Below are 20,098 nucleotides of genomic sequence, written 5' to 3' on the forward strand. Positions count from 1 at the left end.
AACAAATAACATTAAAACCAAGTATCATAAATCTGCAATACAGTGAATCATACTCGGTTCTCCACTTCATTCAGATAGATCCCTCACCAGCACAGAAAATCACTAACTCCATTGGGGTTAATCATCTAAAACAGGTTGTAGAATTGGAGCTGAATTATCCGTGGTTTCAAAATCACATTAGGATCTACTAATACAGATTCCTCTGCCCCTACATTTTGTTACTGACTTGGATGAAACTCTGTACTAGCTGGGCAGAATGCCTGATTTGGGAACTGTATTATTAAAAAACACATGGCAAAACAGCAAAAGCAAATTATTATTGCTGTGGGAATCTCAGCTTTTGTTCTTCATCTGAGTAAGTTTGGCAAGGATCTGATACTTATTTTATAATGTGTTTACTTCATTTTAGAACGTCTTTCCTGTGTAAGAGTGTAATATCACAAAGCAAAGCTAAAGAAAGAAAATCTCCTAGACCTCTGTGAATTTCTGTATCCCTAGCATGTTTTCATATCTGATTTTCTAACCTAGAGTTACAGGTACATTGTTTGTATCTCCCTAATATCACCTTATCACAATCCTTTTCTGTTCTAGGCCCTATTCTTGAATATTTTTGCAGTATAGTTAACCTATTAAAGTAAACCCACAAGGTTACCCTCCACCATAAGCATCATGTCAATGTGCACTGTCACTAACAGGGCTTTCTTCATGTAGCAATGTCTAATTAAAGAAGGGAACTCATACACCTTTTTAAAACAAAAGGTATATACAATTAACTAAAGCACTGCTAGAAAATGTTGGAAACTCTATTTTAAATTCCAGTGAACCCATCTGAAAACAAAATGAGGGCCCATACTTGAGGTATGATGTATGATCTGGGGTGTACAGCATCAAATACCTCAGACCCAGTTTGCAGAAATGTCTAGAACCCAAATGCTCCATGAGCCTAAGTATCTAAGGATCCAATTCCTCTGTCTTGCACAGACCATGAGAAATCCCTGGCTGTTTTCAGACTTTCCTCCTGCTTCGCTGCAGGGTTGCAGCCTCTGCAACAAACAACCCCTGCAACCTCACTGACTTTTGTTCTTGCTCTCTGAAGTCTGTGTTGTCAGCCCATCCACACCTGCAAGATCGAGGCCCAAACAAGATATAACAGGTCATTTCTGACAGACGTAATGATATTGTTGGCAAGGGCGAACACTCAGCCCTCAAAAATTAAGAGTACTAACATTCGCCAAGATTCTCTTAACAAATTGCTGCTCTATTTTATATTGGTACACGAGAAGGGTTAATCCTCACTGACTTCAGTATAGACAACTTCAATGAAATAAACAGAGCTACTCTCAGCTTTCAACTGATATAAGCAAAAGATAGAATCTAGTCTTAATATTTCTCTTTGGAGAATCAAGTGACTATTTTGTCCTCCTTACAAAGAATATTTTCGTCCACGTATATCTACTCCTAGTTTACTTTACTCTCGTGCAACATGCTGGACTTCCCCTGCTGGTTCTGCAGAATCTGAAGTAGGAAACAATTACTGGCAGTAATTCTCCTTATTCTCCTCCACCTCCCAAACTCCTTTGTTTTTAACAGCTTCTGGGAATCGCTGCTCCCTATTGTCGATATTGAGAAATTAGTATTGAGATACTGGGTGGAGGAAGAGTTTCATAAGCGCCTCTTTGGTGCTAAGAAATGAAGTTGGCTGTCAGCTTTCAGACAAGGAGGAAAAGGAAAGAAGTGGTTTGTGGGAGCCAAAAATGTCAGAACAATGTGAAGAATGTGTTACATCATAGGATTTTTGCAGCCCTGTATGAAAATGAGGAGGAAGGCAGGTGGGAGGGGAGATGGGAAAGGGAAGCAATAAAATACATTTTTTTATATAATTCTTGTATTGACTAAAGTGGACAAATGAGACTCAGCAGATTTTTCTTTAGTCTCCACTACCCTATTTTATTCTCATCCTCGCCATTTAGAATTAGCCAAGGCTTTCTTACTTGCATCTGATATGTTCATGTAAAAACAAGAAAAAAGATGGTTCCAAAAAAAGCCTTGGGTTAGACACCCTTCTTCACATATTTGGGAAATAATCGAAGAAAAACAGAAAAAGAAAAAAAGAGTGAAAACTCAAATCTACATGTTGCCACTAAAGTCTATCTCCCACAGGAAGCAAAACAAATGAAAACACAACAAAAATATTTTTAGAAAACTGTTCTCCTATTATTGATGATGTGACCCAAGTCAAGATACAAGACAGTTCTGAGCAAGACTGATTTCCTGCTCTTCCATCTCTACGCTGTCTGACTTTGTCTGTCTTTTGGCCTTAGGTCCGGGTGTCTCCAGGGACTTTTGAACTGCATTTTATTTTGAGAAAGTTTGCTTTTCCCGGAAGAATCACAAGGGGAATGCTGAGATACAACAGCAAAACCCATCTGCCATACAGAGATTTTAAAAAGTGCCTGCAGAGCTTAACCTGTTCTTTGCCTGTGTCAATGTAAAAGAGGGAGAGAGGTGCAGAAGGAAAAAATGAACTTTTCTAATTTGTTCATTCCTATGCCTTTGCTAAAAGGAAGAACTTCTGCTCTGCTTCATGTATCCCCCATTAGCATGCAGAATCTCTTCTTAATAAGCTTTTCACTAGCAATTTGTTACCTTCATTGGATTCCCCACTATAGCCATAAGGCCAGTATTTCCTTGAACAAATCAAACTTTGCTGGTGCTTATAAAAGGATTAAAAAACAGAACATTATGGCTGGCAGAGGTTTTCACCTAGCTGAATAGTCACTTTGTAGAGAGGCCATTACTTTCAAGGCTTTCCATAATAAACAATCAAGGGATACTGCTCTACGTTGATCATGCAGAGTCTGATTAAATTCAGGCGTGTAATTGGAAATAGGTTATTTAAGTACAGGTAGACATCTCATTTGAAAAATAAGAGAACTGGGCTATGGTCAGTCTTGGCATCTGTGTATACATTTAAAAGAAATGTCCTTCAAGGAAGGAAAACCCCAGCAAAGCAAAAATAAGATATTCATCTCTACAGAGGGAATGAGGCTGTTATTTATGCCTGCTTTGTGTACCGCATTTGTCACCGCAACGTTGTGGGAGCACTTCTTTAGAAAATAGCCCAAGACCCTTAATTCATGCCTAACAACCCAATGAATATTAGAGCTTCTGCTGCAGTTGCAACCTAAATTTTATACTAAGCTGCTAAAAGGATATTAACAGAGATGCAGAGAAGGCCACCTGCTCTGCTATAACATAAACCCAATATTCATTTGGAACTTACCTAAAAGCATTCTCAGTAGGTTTAAGTTTGTGGGCAGGGAGTTCACGTTCTCCATTCTGTGCCTTTGGTTCAGGAAATCCTTTCTTACGATCCCAGATACTTTTAATTTCCTCCTTAGGTGCTTTGTCTTTACCCTTGTCATCTTTTATCTGCTCAGGAGATATTGTAAGTCACAGAAAAAAAATCACAGTGAGGCTTTCTAAATAATAGCTGAGGAATTTCTTGGTGTTAATGTTTAACCAAGCACTGTCTTCAAAATGCTTATGTACTTTATGGCAGAGGTAGTCTGCAAAGCTCTAAAATATGATCAACCATCACCCTGCCTTCCAGCTGTGAATTAAAGATGAAAGCATCTGAAACCCTCCGTGTTCTGTTAAAGTTTGTTTGGCCATGGGACTACCATGCCACACCACTTCATTCTGCAACTGCACCTTCCCAAGGCACCCTGATCCTTCTCTCCCCCACTGGAGCACTATTCACCTGTTGCCTATTAACATCCTGGGCTGCAAACTCCTTGGGACTAGGCTTGTTGTTACAGTCTTTGCAGAAGGCTTAGGGCATTGAGCAATAAAAATAACACATAACCTTCAGTGATTTCCAAGATGGCTGGACAAAGTTAGTGCATGCCAGTTCAGTTCAGCAGCACAGCATGGGAGTGCTACCAAAATGGATCTAGCATTTCCAGTGTCACAACAGGTGGATACTTTGATATTACAAGTATAGTGGCCAGGAGACAAAATGATCTTTACATCAGCATAAAAGTTGCTCTAACCAAAAGCACAATTCTGCCAGGTGCCAATCATGGATGGTGTTATCAGGCATGAATATTTAATCCTAGGAAGAAGAAAATATTCTAAGCAAGAATTCTCCCTTCCCTTACAAAGCTTTGCTGTATATTTTTTGATAGCAATCAAGCATACTTAGTGCATGGATTCACACTCCAATATACCAACAGAGTTATGGGCTTGAAGTATTTATCAGTGTCACAGATGGCCTGATCCCAGCACACTGAATCATGGCCAGATGCTGACAAGAAGTAAAGGATACAGACTGATTTGAGTTCTTTGTCCTGCAAGCAGAATTATTCCTACTAAGCAAGTTAGTTGGAATATCAGCCTAAATAAACTTTCAACAGCAGCACATGAAACAAACATTTACCCAAAAAATCTCTCTCTCTCTCTTCTTTTTTTAATATGCTCTACCATGTTGGAGGAAGATTCTAGTGGGCAAGAAAGAAATATTTTCTGTGAAAAATTCATCTGAAGACCTTTATAAAAAGATACTTTTGTGTCTTGGAAGCCTATTGCCATCCCATTTCCCAACTACAAAAAGAACTTCGGTAACAATTTTGTCTAGAACACAACTGTTTTTATGGTGCTCCCTTCTGCTCCTAGTAATACAAAACCAACCCCCCCCCCCCACACACACACACACTGTAAATCACAGTTATTTCTATCCTTCCTCAACAAAGAGGAACTTCTGGGGATGCAAAATCTACACCAATAAGGGACGACTTCAGAGTCTTCAAGTCAAAATCCTCATGAGGAGTTGTTTTAAGCTGCTGAATGAAGTCCCAGTATCAGCTCTGACTTTATCTGGGTCCAGTTTGTTTATTCACAGAAATTTATATGACAGACAATGCCAAGGAGGCACGCATTACTGGCCAGTAATAGGGGTTTACTCAATCTGAGCAAGTTTGCCACTGGTTGGACACAACCCACCAAGAAGTTTGCTCTGTCCTGCAAACAGGCAGCAGCCGTGCAAAACTTCCCCACACCATCCTGCCAAGGACCGTTAGTTATGACCTAGCAGAATCACTCCGGCGGACAAGAGGGGAGTTCAATTTCCATGACTGTGCATTCTTTGGCCATGATGCTGTGACGGCTAGCAAACAAGGCCAGTATCGCGAGCAGCCTCAGCAATGGTTTTCTGTTCTCTAGGAGCTGGTCTGAGACAACCCATTCTATTCATCAAGTCTAATGAATGCCATTGGACAGCAAAGTCTTTTGGACGCTCCCAAATCTGGGCCAGATTCTAACTAGTGACATATTCACAGTGTAAAGCTCTGCTGCCTGTTAGCAATCTCCTCAACCTTCAAACCCAGTGAGTGTGATACTGAGACTGGAGATGTTGATTGTTGCAACATTTCAAATGCCAGGATATCTATGTCGGAATTTTGAGAGCATAGGATTTCCTTTGCTGAGATTTTCATCAAGATCTTTCTAAGTCTCTTTAGAAGGCCAATACTTCCAGCTGCCTGATGTATTGAAGTCCACTGGGGAAGGTCATATCTCTTACATCTTAAATGAAATCACTGAGAAAACTAATATTAAAACAATATAGTTTAAAAATTAATAGGTTAGGAAATAACATTTCAGAAGGCAGCAGGATTTATGGTTGCATGTGTGCATTTGAGAAAACCATTATATAACTTGGCTTCTTTATTCAAAAGGATGAATAGAAACATTTCACAGCTTTAGGGCCCAATTCTGCTCCTACTAATTTTAATGCCAAAACAGTGATTGATTTGCACAGAAGCAGAAACCATTTTTTGCCATTCCAAAGGAAGGCCACCAAAAAAGTATCTTCCTCTGTCTCAGTGTTTCACTGAATTAGAGGTTAATCCAGCTTCTGCTGAATTTAATGAAAAGGACCACCTGACTCCAGCTGGAATGGATGGATGCTATTACCTGAATAGAAAACAGCCTACATCCTCCCTCAAATCTTGACCCTCAAATCAAAATAGAACATAACCAAAAGTTTTTTTGATGCTTAGCTAATTTGTGATTTCATTTATGTGTATGTTAATCTTTCTCTGTATTGCTTCTTTCCTGTTTAGGATTTTTTTAATCCTTGAGAGTCAAGTTTCCAAAACTAGAGTTTGAACACCTTCAGACTGCAGTGAATCAATTACTGAGATTGTATCCATTTGACAAATTTGATTCCGGATTTGGGTGCAGTTTCTTAGTGTCTTAAAAGCTGTAGGCATCTGGGTCTAGCTAGGGCTTCCATTTGGAGCCAACTAATATACCCAAATACCATGAGAAAAGCAACTGTTGCAGCACGTCTAGCCAAACTGGAAGCAGGAAATACCAGGAGTCTCACATCATGAGAAAGTTTGCTCTTATGAGCTTTCCAGGACAGTTTTGAGAACCCAAAATTGTGGGGCAGTTCAGAAAAGGAGATGAATTTTGTTTGCTAATTTGATTAAAACCTAAACTTTGAGGGCCAGATTCTGGTCACAATAAGAAAGGATATACTCTTATGTTGCATAATTACAGAAGCACAAATCTGGTTATGTAAAGACATGGTATTCCTTTAGGATCTTGTTCAATATACACTGCCATCCTCTTAACTGCATATACAGTTGAAAAAAAGGCCTTGTTGAATTTGTATGTACTTGAAGGGGGGAAAGATGGGAGCCTGATCTCCTTGACTTTGTTTGCAGTCTGAGATTGTCATTTTTCCTTCCCAAGGCAGGAAGGAACAACAGAGATTTTCAAAAATGACTAATCATTCTGAATGCTTATTTTGATACACATACTTTTCAGCACACAGATATTCAGCATTGTACCAAAAATGGGGGACTCTTAAATTGTCTCAACTTGAGCATCCAAGAATAGAAGTATTAAAATCACTAGTCACTTTTAAAAGTCTTACCAATTTCCTGGAAGAATCCAGTCTTGTGGGCATGGTTTAAAAGGATGATGGGAGCTCCAGAGAGAGTTGAGCAAGCTCCACATAAACACAAGCAAGACAACCGCATCTCAAGGGTCCCCCTCCACCTCCCCATCAATGTTTGTGGTTATATTACAGCCTCCTTTTTAAGGTTACTTGTAATATTCAAAAATTTTCTGTAACAGTGAGTATTACAGGCTGATTTTGCTGTACGAAGTTTCTCACACAACCCATCTCTAAATTTTTGCACAGCTTCTTCTTCTAGTTTCATAATCAGGGGAGTTTAGAGTAGAGCAACTGTTAAGTTTTTCTAAAGCAGTGTTCTTAAGCATCTACATTAGCTCTCATTCAATTTTTCCCCTTTCCAGAGTAAATTTTTCTAGTTTTGCCAGTCTCTTTCTCTGTTTGTTAGGTACCTTTCTTCTAACCATCTTCATCACTTCGTTTGCCTTTTCAATCTCACCTGTACCTTACTCAAGAAACACGCTGGACAATCAAGTCAGACAACTGTACATAAAACCTCATGACAGGATTTGCCTTCTCCTCCCCCTGAGGATGAGCTAAGCATTTATAGCCTGTTGTGAATTAATTGAGCTGTTTTCCAACAGAGGACACAGGACTGGACCCCCTGCTGCTGTTCCCACATAGCAGCAGAACCTCCAGCCCTCAGGGCTCCACAGCAGTTGCACAGGCAGCAAGCTGACCCTTACCAAATCTCAATGCTGTGGATCTCCTGAAGCCACTCAGACTCTGATGAACCCAAATGAGTCCAAACCTGCAAGGTCTTGCCCAACTCACTGTCTGATTAGAATCGGTGGATATTTTGAAACCTGCTGCATCAAATTGATAGCACAGTTGCTATATAACATTGAACGTGGCTCCCTGCTTGCCAGCTGCAATCTGAAGAGTAAATGGTTCCCAAATCTTATTTACTTACCATACAGTAAAACACCATGGCACCAGCTCCTGTGTTTACAGTGGAAATGCAATGCAGTAAATTTTGTAGAATTTCTCTTCAAAACAAAAGAAGAATCTTGGGTATGCACGGTTTATATCATAGGACATTGCAGTTTTGGGGAAAATCATTAGTTAAGGCAGTCAGGTGGCCAAAGGGACCTAGATTATTATTATTATTATTATTATGAGAGTAGGTCTCAGTCACAGGGAAAAAGTTCACAGTAAAGTGGGAGGAAACTAGGGAAGATGATTAGTTGACACAGTCCTGAAAAATCTATCCCTAGAGTCCAAACCATCCTTGTGTTACTGACTGAACCAAGTTTCACTGAAGTATTTGTTCTAATTATGACAAACAGGACTTGCTTCTAAGGCCTCAAAAGAACAAAACACTTAAACTTATACTTAATGTTAAGCACATAAGTAGCTTCATCCCTAATTATTTCAGCAGGATTACCCATGTTCTCAAAGTGAGGCACATGCTTAAGTACTTTGCTGAACAAGCAACTTTCAGTTATAGGGACCTTTTTTATTTTCTTATCTCAAGTTTCCTTACAACATCTAAATCAAAGGTTTAAATGTTACCTGATCTTTTTTGGAAGTAGGTCGAAGCTTCTCATCTGGTACCTTTTCCTTTTGAACTTCCACTTTAACCTCTTTTTCTTCCCCCTTTGTTTTTGGGTTTTTTAATAATTTTTTAAGATGAACACATCATTCTATGAGCATCCCTTTGCACCTGTGTTTTGCCACACCATGCTCACGTACCAGTACAGTGTGCATCCACATCTCCTCCATAAGCTGCTGTGCCACATCTCCATGTGCAGCCATGCTCCCTCCCTCCTCTCCAAGAGCTTCCATTCCCCCGCCTCGGCCTTCCTCCCTCGCGCAGCATCATGCTCACAAGTCCCAGCAGAGAGAGTCCTCATTTATGATTGCACTTAACATACATGTTCCTTACACTGAGCTTACTAGGTGCTCATATATTTTGTGTCAATTTGTGCCTGCTCCAACCTCATGTGTACTGCATTAGGCCAGCTTACAGCAACTGAGAAGGATGGCAGCAAAAAAACATGCAGAGATCTGAACATGCAAGGTTTTCTCTGTACGATGCAGTTAGGTCAGGTGTGTTGCATACTGCATTATTGATAAGCAGAAATAAGGAGCTTTAGTTTAAAAAAGAGAGAGCAAGAGAGAGCATGAATATTAGTCATTTAAATGCAGGAGTAGAACTGTGAGGAAATTCCAATCCAATCTTTTTTTTTCTTGCATTACATTTCTCACAAACCACAGGTGTCTTTGTTTTGGTGCAAAATGTTTACTGTACCTGTTTTCTTAGGAAAGCTGCTTTAGGTTTTTCCTCTTGTACTTTCTTCTCTTTTACCTGTTTATCTTCTATTTTCTTTTCTTCCATTTTTTTCTCTTCTACCTTTTTTTTTTCCTTTAATTTCTCTGCTTCTAACTTAGCCTTTTCTTCAGCTGCCCTCTTTTCTTCTTCTGCCTTAGCCCTTGCTCTTTCCTCAGCAGCCCTCTTCTCCTCTTCTGCCTTAGCCCTTGCTCTTTCCTCTGCTGCCCTCTTCTCCTCTTCTGCCTTAGCGCTCTCTCTTTCCTCTGCTGCCCTCTTCTCTTCTGCCTTAGCTCTCTCTCTTTCCTCAGCTGCCCTCTTTTCTTCTTCTGCCTTAGCCCTCTCTCTTTCCTCAGCTGCCCTCTTTTCTTCCTCTGCTTTCTGTTTTTCTTCAGCTGCCCCCTTTTCTTCCTCTGCTTTTAACCTCTCCCTTTCTTCTGCCTCAAGTTTCTCCCTTTCTTCTGCTTTCTTCCTTTCTTCCTCAGTCTTTTCCTTTTCTTCATTTCTAAGCTTATCTACAGCATCAGTTATATCCACAGCCTCTTCTCCTCCCTTCTGCTCCCCTTCCAGCACAGCACTGGTGTCATTCTCTGTTTTGTGTTCCTCTGCATTTACAGCTAGAGTTTTTGCTTCTCCTGACTCTTCTTTATCTATGGGTTCTTCTATTGTCACATCTACCTGATTTTCCTCTACAGGTACCTCCTTTGGCTTCTCCTCCTGTACCTCCTCTTTGTCTTTTTCTTCTTTTTTTTCCTCTTCTTCCCCATCTTGCCTCCAGTTGTTCCTTTGGTGTGACTTGGTAATCGTTTCCGTTTCTTCAATCTCATAGCGTCCTCGGCGCGTTTCAACCTTTTCCTCTATCCCTATGGTCTCGTTTTCTTCCACACTGTTTACTTCTTTCCTGCTTGGTAGTGACAAGCTCCCATCTGTGATCGTTGGATCAAATTCCTTTTGACGTTCCAGGGCTTCCTGAAGACGTTTTTGGCGTCTCTCCTCCCTTCTTGCCAGTCTCTCCAAGAATGCAGCATCGTCATCTGTTCCACCTGTGGTTGAAGTAGGTTTGGTTTCCTCTTCCGCCACGCTACATAAAAGCGACAACTTTGCATTAAAAAAACCTTTCTAACAAGGTATGCACTTAGCTGTTTCTAGAAAAAAAGCTTACTGTAACATCATTCCATAGTGTGAAAACAGAATAGGTTACATACTTCAAAATTTAGCAAACTGGTTCTGGGGATTAATTTTGGCATTCCTACACATATAGGAATGTGAGGTTTCACAATGTCAGAACCTGAAAAGGTTCCCTTCCAGCCATGCTCCAAGAGCCACTGAAGTCCTGGGGCACTGGACTGGTCCCTGATGCTTGGAACAGCTGAAATATAAAGAGCCCTGAAAAATTCATCCTCCCATTCTGCACCTGGCAACAGAATACTTGGAAGACCTCAACTTGTTTTAAGGACCCCTTCCTTCAGCTTGGCCTGATGCATAAAAATTCTTTGTCTTATTCACAAAGGTCCTCCTACCAGGCAAAATCTTTGAAGATGCTACTCAAGCACGACACTCCCTGACTTCAGTGACCTTCTCTAGCACTGAGAAAGTAGCTACTCCTGTTCAGCAGCATCCACAGACAGTCCATCATGGGATAACCTGGTAATTTACAGTGAGGTGCAGTTGTGATTGTCTGCAGAAGGACATGTATCCTTTTAGAAAATGCTGTGAATCCAGCACCAAATTTTAAACATACCACTTAACACTGGTAGGTACAAGAACTGGATCTCGCTCTCAGTCTCTGAAAGTTTTTTGACTTCTTCAAAATTCAGCTAGTTCTCCTATGTTTAGGTTTCCTCCCTCTTTCTAATTGTTTTTACTATATACTGGAAAAAGATTATCATCTGCAATCAAGTGTTGCTGCTTTTTTGTCTATATCCATTCTGCTTGTATTTAATAGAATGCTACTTGAGCTTAGTATTTGATTTACTAGCTTGGTATCACAAGGCATATTTCTGGTCTCTTTTATCAAATGTTATGTCTACTGGACATGTGGATATATTATTTGTGAATATGTGAAACTGAACAAATGACAGACAGACTAGAAGGCCGGTTCTGCCCTCCCAGTTTGCAACAAATAGCATCTCACTCCATAAGCTTTTCTGTTGTTTATAGCTGTATAAGCCTCACAATGCCAGATGTGACTCGATGCTTAGCTCTCACATCCAGCACCTCCCATTCATATTTCATCTGCAACTTGAGTCCTGGGGGACTACCATTCCTATGTGCCCTTGTGGGACATGACACCACAGCCCCTGTAAGCCAGATTCCTGAACCTTCTCCTCTGTCCATTTATAGTCATGACAAAAGATGGACTACGTGGAGGTTTGTGGAGCCAGATCCAGAGTACTACGGCCTATCCACAGAGCAGACACATGCATGCCTGAGAGAATCTACCAGCAGGATGCATCGGAGGTATTTCCCCTCATGAGTGCCAACCGAGTTATCCCATAAACTGCCCTGAGCACAGTTAGTAAGTAAATAAGGGAATGGGTCATGCCCAGTCTTAGTAATATTCCCACTCAGCTGTGGTTTGGTACTCCTCACAGTGTTTGGTCCTCATCAGAGCGAGGCTGGCCAAACCTGGAACTCAAGATTTAAGCAGTAGAACAGAGCCCTTCAAAGTACATCTCTCCTTTGAACAAAAATATCATTGACTCATCAGTAAATCACATTAAAGGTTTACCTGTTTTGGGCATTAACTTCTGATCTCTCTGTTACTTCTCCTGATAGATCACCCTCTTCCTTTTGCCGCAGCCTCTCCTGTCGAGCCCGTCGGCGACGTTCTCTGGCAGCTTCTTCCTCATCGTCATCGTTTCTCTGGTAGGACAACCTGCAACAGAGCATTAGGGAGAGACAAATAAAGGGGCTGCAGAGTGTAGGACAGTGTCACTGTAAAACTACAAAAAGGATTTGACCCAGGCTCAGTTAGTGTGGCCACTCCATGTTTTGGAGCTCAGTTTTGTTCTCCTTTTCAAAAATGAACATGACAAAATAGTCATAGTGAAGGCAGCTGCCACACTGCACTGTCAGTTTGCTCTTGGAAGGTACCAAGAGCATAAAACCCCAGCTCTACAGCTAAGCAAACATCCTGCTAGACTGCATCATGATTCTGCCAGAGTGTACACAACACTGTTTGAGCAGACTATCACTCAAGCCCATGTAACTGAAACTGGTCACAGCTGAGCAGCCTTTCATTAGCCTCCACCAAATATAACACCCTTAACATGGTGACATTATACTAAAAACGAAAGACAGAAAAGCAGGAACATATAAGTACGACAATGCTTCTCTCAGTGCTCAGTTTTGAGTGCCAAACATCTGACAACTACAAAAGTTTTGTAAGCCCGAAGCCCTGCCAGGCCAAATCATACAAGATCTCCACTGTGATGAAAGCCTACAGCTGAGAGCCTATTGTGTTCATCTAACACAGCAGATGATTACAATTAGTTTCATCCTACTTGAAAAAGAAAGCAAGATATTACAATCCTAATAATCCCGTGGCCCATTCAAATCTTTGCTGAGGTTCATTATTACTGTATGAGATAAAGGGAAAGGCCTGCATTCCTGTTATTTTTTTGTGCAGGGAAAGGGAAACAGGACGCTAACATGTGCCAAACCCAATCAGGGCATTCATTTATTTTGCTTCCAGCAGTGTTCTGATATACGATGGTTAAGAAGTCACCCTTCCTTATAAAGTCACCCATTTTAGCTAGCTGTACCGCAATGCACATAGAAAAGAGCTCTGCACATAGTCAAAGCAAGCACTATTAAAGCCTGTGTTTCAATGAATATTTTAACATTAAAAGCAACAAAAACATTTTGATTTAGTCATAAATCGGACTGTCTGGGTCCAAACCTCTCCCATTGCCTTCTTCTGGTACTTGTACATAGGCACTGCTTTCCTTTGCTGAAAAAAGGGTGAAAGTATAGATTCATCAGAGATGCAGTTATCTCAATTTTCTTTTAAGATTAAAAATGGAAGTTAAAAACCCAGCGTGGCTGAGGGTAAAGCTTAGCGACTTGCCAGAGCTTGAACAGCATTTTCATCCTGTACAACTTCTCTTGGCCTTAGCGCTCTGAGGCTTTGATTTGCTATTTCCATGTTCCACTTCAAGAGCTTGTAACTTTTTTCCTTGTACAAAATAGTATCCCTCAAAGAGAATGAAAACCATGAGCAGAATGACAGTGAAGCATTGTGCTAGGGAAAGGGGGAAGAAAGGGAGAAGAAAAATTAAAAGCACTACAGGTGAGCCAGGGAAGGCAAGGAAAAATACTTTCCATCATTTCTAAATAATTTAAACAGGGATCAACAATTCATTCAGGTCTAGAACAGAAAGCATATGAATACAATAATAAACTAATGTGGTCTCTAATCTGCAGAAAAAAGAGACTCTGGAATAAAAATGCATTGGCAAACTGATCATAGAAGGCCCACTCATTAGTAAGACATTCTGGCTGCAAGAAGCCTATGATCTCTTTAGTTCTGAACTCCACATGTGAGGGCACAGGACCTTTGCTTTTAGCCTGTGGCGGCTGGATAATGGCCATGAGTGACTCAGTTCCCACCGCCTATGGCTCAGGGGTTGTCTTTGCGGTGAGACCAGAGGAGGATGAAGTAGTTTATCCTACTGTCTGCATCCACACAGAACATTCCTAGACAGCACAGACAACAACCATTTTTAAAAACCTTTTTAAAACTACCAGCTGTTCAGAAAACTAAAAAAGGGGACCAAAAACCTGTAAGCAGAAAACTCCCACCAAATGATACCCATTAAATAAGTTGAATAAAACCGATATATATTTCCTGTCCTTGGACACTTATCACATAAATCCTCTGTTAAGAAAGCTGACAGTCTTTCTCAAAGTCCTTTTAAGCATATCCACCGCTTCACTGCACATGATAGTGGTTTCCTACAGCAAACAAGCACACCAGTTATGGGCCCTATCCATAATGATCATCTTAAGTATTCAGTTTTGTTCACCAGTATAAATGCCTGACACATCCACAATATATGATGGAAATGGCAATATCAATAACTAATAACTGTTTTATATTTCTGTATCATATTTTCTCTAAAATTACCTTAAACCACTTCCCAGACTGTATTTCTAAGGGCTGCTTTACTTGCCTCAGAAATGCAAGCTTTCCTGGAACAGACCTGAATAGTCCTCATACACTAACTGTGATAAAAACAGTAAGACAAGCTGAAATACAGGGTCGGGTTGACTGATGTTAATTAACAGGCTAAGGAGCATGCTGTGAGCAAACTGATAGCAGGACCACTTATGAAGAGGTTCAGCATAGGTACTTTAACTGCCATTGACTTTCCATGAGAAATTCAGTCATAGGAAAGACAGCGCAAGTTAGACAACTGCCATTTCTACCCATGAAAAGTATGCTCTTCTGACTATGATGTTCCTAAGCTATCTTAGAAGCCTCTTCCTTCTGTGTTGCCTAAGGAAGCAAACTAATTTCACCTAGAAAATAAAACACAGGCAAGCACATGAGTTCACACCCACTCCACTGTACATTCATTCATTTTGTGTTACAAGAAGATTCACACTCACTCCTGTGCTCTCCCACTGTTATAGCTCTCCCTAGCTATATGTCACAAGCAAAATCAATTTGGGAGCTCTTCAGAGTACTTCTGCTACTCACTCATGTCTTTGAGCTTTCATTACACCCAGACAAATAATACACAAATAATAAAGTACAAGGCCAAAACTTCAACTCTGTTTATCAGACAGATGGAAATCTAATGATCCATGCTGGCCGGTGGTGTTTCTCCACCCTTGCAGAACAGCCTTGCTGCCCAGCATGCGATATACACCCCGCAACTAAATTAAACTAACCTTATATCCATTTGTCACCTTCCGCATAACTGTACAAAGTCTTTGCAGGCAAGTGTCTCACTACAGTTAGCTGTTCCAGCTATCTCAAGCAATGAGAGAACAGCATGATGTCAAAGAGGTATGCCAAGCCTTCTGATACATGATATCTCTTATTAACTATTCAGATGAAAAGAAGATGACTTGGAAACCATCCTCCACCTTGCTACCAAAGATAATATGCTCTTGATCTAACATGCAAAAAAAGAAAAAAAAAGAAAAAAGTAGATTGTTGGCTGCTTCTCCTGTTACCCCCTTCATGTTTCTGACATGGGAAAAGACAGTGTAACCTGTGTGTGTTGTTGATAAGTCCTTCTGGTAAAGCATTAGCGCCAAAGTCTATCATATTCTGCATGCAGCACAACTCAAATACAGGAGACCAAGCATTGCATGTATCCGGCAGGACATTTCCCACCATGCTAGGTAGGAATAACAAGTTGCAACAGATATTCTAGCCAATCGAGTGGGCAGGATAATTTTACAGCTCCAGGAGTGAAATCCCAAACCTGTTGAAGTCAACAACAAATCTTCTGATTATTTCAATAAGCTCAAAACATTATCCTCAGGCTGGATGTAGAAACTCTACAGACTAGAACTGTAGGTAACTGTTGGACTGGGAATACAAGCAATGAGGCTATCTATCACAGAATTTGTTCTGAGAGATTCTGCGCCCTATGAATTTTATGTTGAGCATTAAATCTAGATAAAGTTATAACCCAGCAAGAAACTTGGTAACGGCTAGAATGATGATGGGACTGAAACTATTTCATACAATCCAGTTTCAACTGGTTTCCACTTGAAACGACAAATCAGCTCAAACGTTATCTGAGGCACTTTGGTTTTAGAGTTTCTTGCCTAATATTATTACATTACTGTTATTGTCTGAGTTATGACAGCACTGAAGTTTCCTGACCAAATTCAGAGGCCTGCTACAGTAGGCATTTTATAAATATATGAGAAAATCTGGTCTCTGTTCTAAACAATTTGTATTCTGATTAAAGAGAAACTTAATAATCTGCAGAACTACCTGCCCTCCATCATTTGTACACTAAACCTGATGTTTCTGAATTCTTTTTCATTTTTGACAATGAAAATAAAAAGATCAACTATCATGTAGCCCAACATACAACAAAGCATACACAGAACTGTCCCCCAACACATATTTCAACTAAATGCAATTGTACCTATAAAGCAAGCACTTTCCAGCACACCTTTGTTATCAGGAAGCCTTTACGGTCTGCGTGCTACATATATTACAGATTGATTTTCTCTGTGGTCCAGTCCAAGAAATGAGATCACTCATCCTGTTATCAAACTACTGCATCTCTACTTGCAGCCTAACCTATTTCTCAGATCTTCACCCTTCATTACCTAACCCCACAACAGTTGAAGTGACATCTGTTGATCTGCACATCTCCAAATTCATGGCAGAAGGAGGACGTCAATATAATGTTCTTGATGACACAGTTCATTGGCAGATTCAGTCTATAGAAGCTGCATTTATTGGTCTTCTGTGCTCTCATAAAGCCTATCTATTTACTCAGGCTCTTCCTGAAGGGATGGGTGGTGTGAGGATGGACTCAGTTATAAAACACACTGGGGAGTGCTCTTTGTGTCACTGTTGATATTCAGTCAAATTTTATTTATGATTACATATGTTTTTAATCTTTTTATTGTTCATGCAATTTGTGTTATGATAGGCACACATACTTCAAAATGCGAATACAAACAACTGATCAATCTTCACCTCCAAAACATAACAAATGTTCACACTTCTGAAGATTATGTCCCTGTCAAGGTTTATTTGTCAAATGTCAGCTGTATTTCACTCAAGTCATATCTAAAAATGTGGTGAATGGTGGTGGGGGGGAGTCAGTTGTGGGGAAAACTAATTCTTCTAATCATTCCTCCATGATTCAGCAACAGTTGCCAGGATTCTCTCAGACCTGCTCAAGAAGATTCATTTTTATGAGGGAACAAGCAGAATTTCAGTCCAAAACATTCATGTTTCAAAAAGATGTAGTGAGTGAAAACAGAGGATTATGCTGGAGACATGCAGACATGCCACCGCAGTTCTCAGTCCAACATTGTGCATGAATGTTGTTATTAACACCCATATTTTTCACATAATTCTCAATTTGACATGCACTCTTTTTTTTCACATTGAATGTAGGAGAGACAAATGGATAAAATTAACCAATGGCTGAAAATTAAATCCAGACAAATTAAAACTGGAAATGAAGCATATTTTTTTCACAGTGAGGGTGATTAAATATACCAGAAATGATGAAATAGCCATCTCTTGCATCTCCACATTAAGATGGATACCTTTCTGGGATTACAGACACAACTTGTGAATTTCCATTATTTCTTTAAGATTAGATGATACTGTGGCACCTTCTGGACTTAAACACTAAAGTCTTCCATTTACAGAGGGTATATGCCTTCTCACTCTGCTCACAGCTTCTCTCTCACACAATTTTTTTTTAATCTTCTCAATAATATATTCTCTGGAACTACACAAACTGTATTTTCTCAGTGGGCAAATTATCTGCAGAATGTATCCACATAGTTATCCAGGAAAAATGAAAAGATTGACACTTTTTGATGTATTCTGTTCTCATTTATATAATTTTATACTATGGATTTCTCATATCCTTACTCATTTTTCCTAGCTCCAAAGAGTTCAAGGGAATTTTTTTTCTAATGAGAAACCACTTATTCAGTGGGTTAGCAGAAAACATTCTTTCTGTCAGTTTGGGCACTCTTAATTTCCTACTGTTACTTTAGAAGCCTACTTTGCCCTGATTTTAAGCCTTGATCTAAAATACTGAAAACGTTAAATAACACGTATCTTAACAACTAAAATTTTGTTTCATCTGAGCAAAATCCACAGATGATTTACATTAGTTAAGGATCTGGCCCTGAAAATATGACTGTTGCTTTTTTTGCATGACAGAAGAGCTAAGTATGAGAAAGAAAAGGTCTTCCCTGAGGTCCAGCTTGCATACATTCTTCTTTGATGTTTCTTTTTCTTTGACGTTTTTGACAGTTAAAGCTTTGTTTACAGGTAAGGAAACACTAGGCGCCCTCCCTTTAACAATTGGATTCTAAAAGTTGTGAGCAGCATACATGGGACAATAAAGCATAAAAAAGTGATGCGCAAGCCAATAATCGCAAAGGAAAATGACTCCATGTTGATGTTAATGCTACTTGGTGACTACCAAGTAATTCATGCCAAAAGTAGCCAAGGATTTTATTTCCTTGCGGAAGATTGCACTCATGCCTCTAGGGTAGATCCTGACTTCCAAAATTAGTGGGGTCTATTCAAAATGCCTGTTTCAGTTCAGTAGCGGCACAGGGTTTCCAATGCCTTGTCTACTTTCTTGCAGCCTTCTGTTCATGGCAACACTGTTGTTCTGGTTTTAGATTCAAGCCCTAAAACCTAAGCCTTGTAGTTACAGCCAGGATGTAATATCACTGCATCACTCTGTACAAAGGCAGAATGACTCATGCACGCGCCTATGTTTTTTCTTCATGGCTGAAAACTGATGATCTGTTTCATAATATGAAATGCAAGCAGATTCTCCAACCACATTCAAACAACTCTGGTAAATTGCTTCAGCAATACCTCAGAGTACCTCAGCATAAATCGCACGCAGGGCCGCTAACATGAAGGGTAAAAACCTTCAGCTACTGAAACAATGTCAAATTTGCCTCCAACATATATTATATTTAGATAAAAGCGCTTGCTGGAAATGTCCCAGGGAAAAGCATGTAATTCTCTCAATATGTGAAGTCTGTAATGCCTTGCAGTTTTACTTCATCCACAATAGATTTGACATTGACCAGTCAGGGAGCAATGAAGTATATTTAACCTGTTTTAATTTAGAAGTGTCATGTGAAAGAAAAAAAAAAAAGCAACTGGACAGAAAACAATAAATGGCCAAGCACCTTCTAACTAATAACTATTACTTTTTTACTGCTTTCCTTGAAGCTCAGTGGAATTCACCCAGAAATCTGTTTCTCTGGCAGATGACAAACACGCAAAGAAGTGTACAAAACAAGCTTACTTTTTCAAACTTAAAAAAGTGGGAGCAAAAACCAACTATTGTGCATACCACTGTGGTTGATGTGGTATTTCTTGACTCTGTAGCAAATTGCTTTCTACTTGCTGCCACCACCTCCAGTTTCTAGTGCTTTATTGCAAATAAAATCCAAAATCATTTATGCCACATCCTTACCCAGTAATATTTCAGGCATATGACTGTTGAGAATAATAGGCATTTTGCCTAGCTGAGGCATAAGCAAGGACTTACAGGATTCGCCCCAGCATATACAATCCACAATTGCTACAAAGCCAAGTCATAAATTTTATTTCTTGTGGTTTCGGGCCCCTGTATTCAATAAGGCTTTCAAGGCACTTTTATACCTCAAATTGCTAGCTTACCAAATGTATATAAAATTAAGACCTAACTCCTCCTCTTTTTTTTTTTATTTCATTGCAAACAAAACTCCACCTGAAATGACTGAGAGACTTACTTAAAAATGATGAAGGACACTAGGATTTATAACTTAAAAAAGATCCCATAGGTATTGAAAATTTTGGTCTTTCAAGGAAATATGTAAAAGATTTGAGGAGCCAAACCTACATTTTCTTACAGACACCTTTAGGCAAACTGACATCTCAAATGTGTTAAGCTCAAACTATAAAGCTCTAGTTCCTCCAAACATCTTTCTTAATCCTTACAAGATTCAAGTCATCATCTGTGACAACTATCAGAAATCTTAAAAAAAGATGTGGGGAAGGGAAGAGAAGTATTCTTGTTTTGGGGGCTGTTAAACAACGCCAGTGAGGTAGCTGTAGGCAGGGACGCATACCCCACCGGGCAGACTTGGGGGGA

The 20,098-nt window shown here is 39.8% G+C and overlaps 1 protein-coding gene across 6 annotated transcripts in view; it reads right to left on the reverse strand.

The window, feature by feature from the left end:
- The window catches only part of CALD1 (caldesmon 1), a 198,037-nt gene that overhangs the window by 20,215 nt on the left and 157,724 nt on the right, over positions 1-20,098 (reverse strand). For 4 of the 6 annotated variants that reach the window (XM_067306732.1, XM_067306716.1, XM_067306724.1 and 1 more), the window contains 4 exons: positions 11,989-12,135; positions 9,240-10,338; positions 8,501-8,584; positions 3,284-3,432 (listed from right to left, as the gene is read on the reverse strand). In XM_067306732.1, coding sequence (XP_067162833.1) covers positions 3,284-3,432; positions 8,501-8,584; positions 9,240-10,338; positions 11,989-12,135 — 1,479 coding nt within the window. The remainder of the gene's footprint in view (positions 1-3,283; positions 3,433-8,500; positions 8,585-9,239; positions 10,339-11,988; positions 12,136-20,098) is intronic. The other 2 variants (XM_067306742.1, XM_067306747.1) reach the window with 1 other exon arrangement.

Source organism: Apteryx mantelli, chromosome 1, assembly GCF_036417845.1.
Source record: "Apteryx mantelli isolate bAptMan1 chromosome 1, bAptMan1.hap1, whole genome shotgun sequence".
Classification (NCBI taxonomy): domain Eukaryota; kingdom Metazoa; phylum Chordata; class Aves; order Apterygiformes; family Apterygidae; genus Apteryx; species Apteryx mantelli.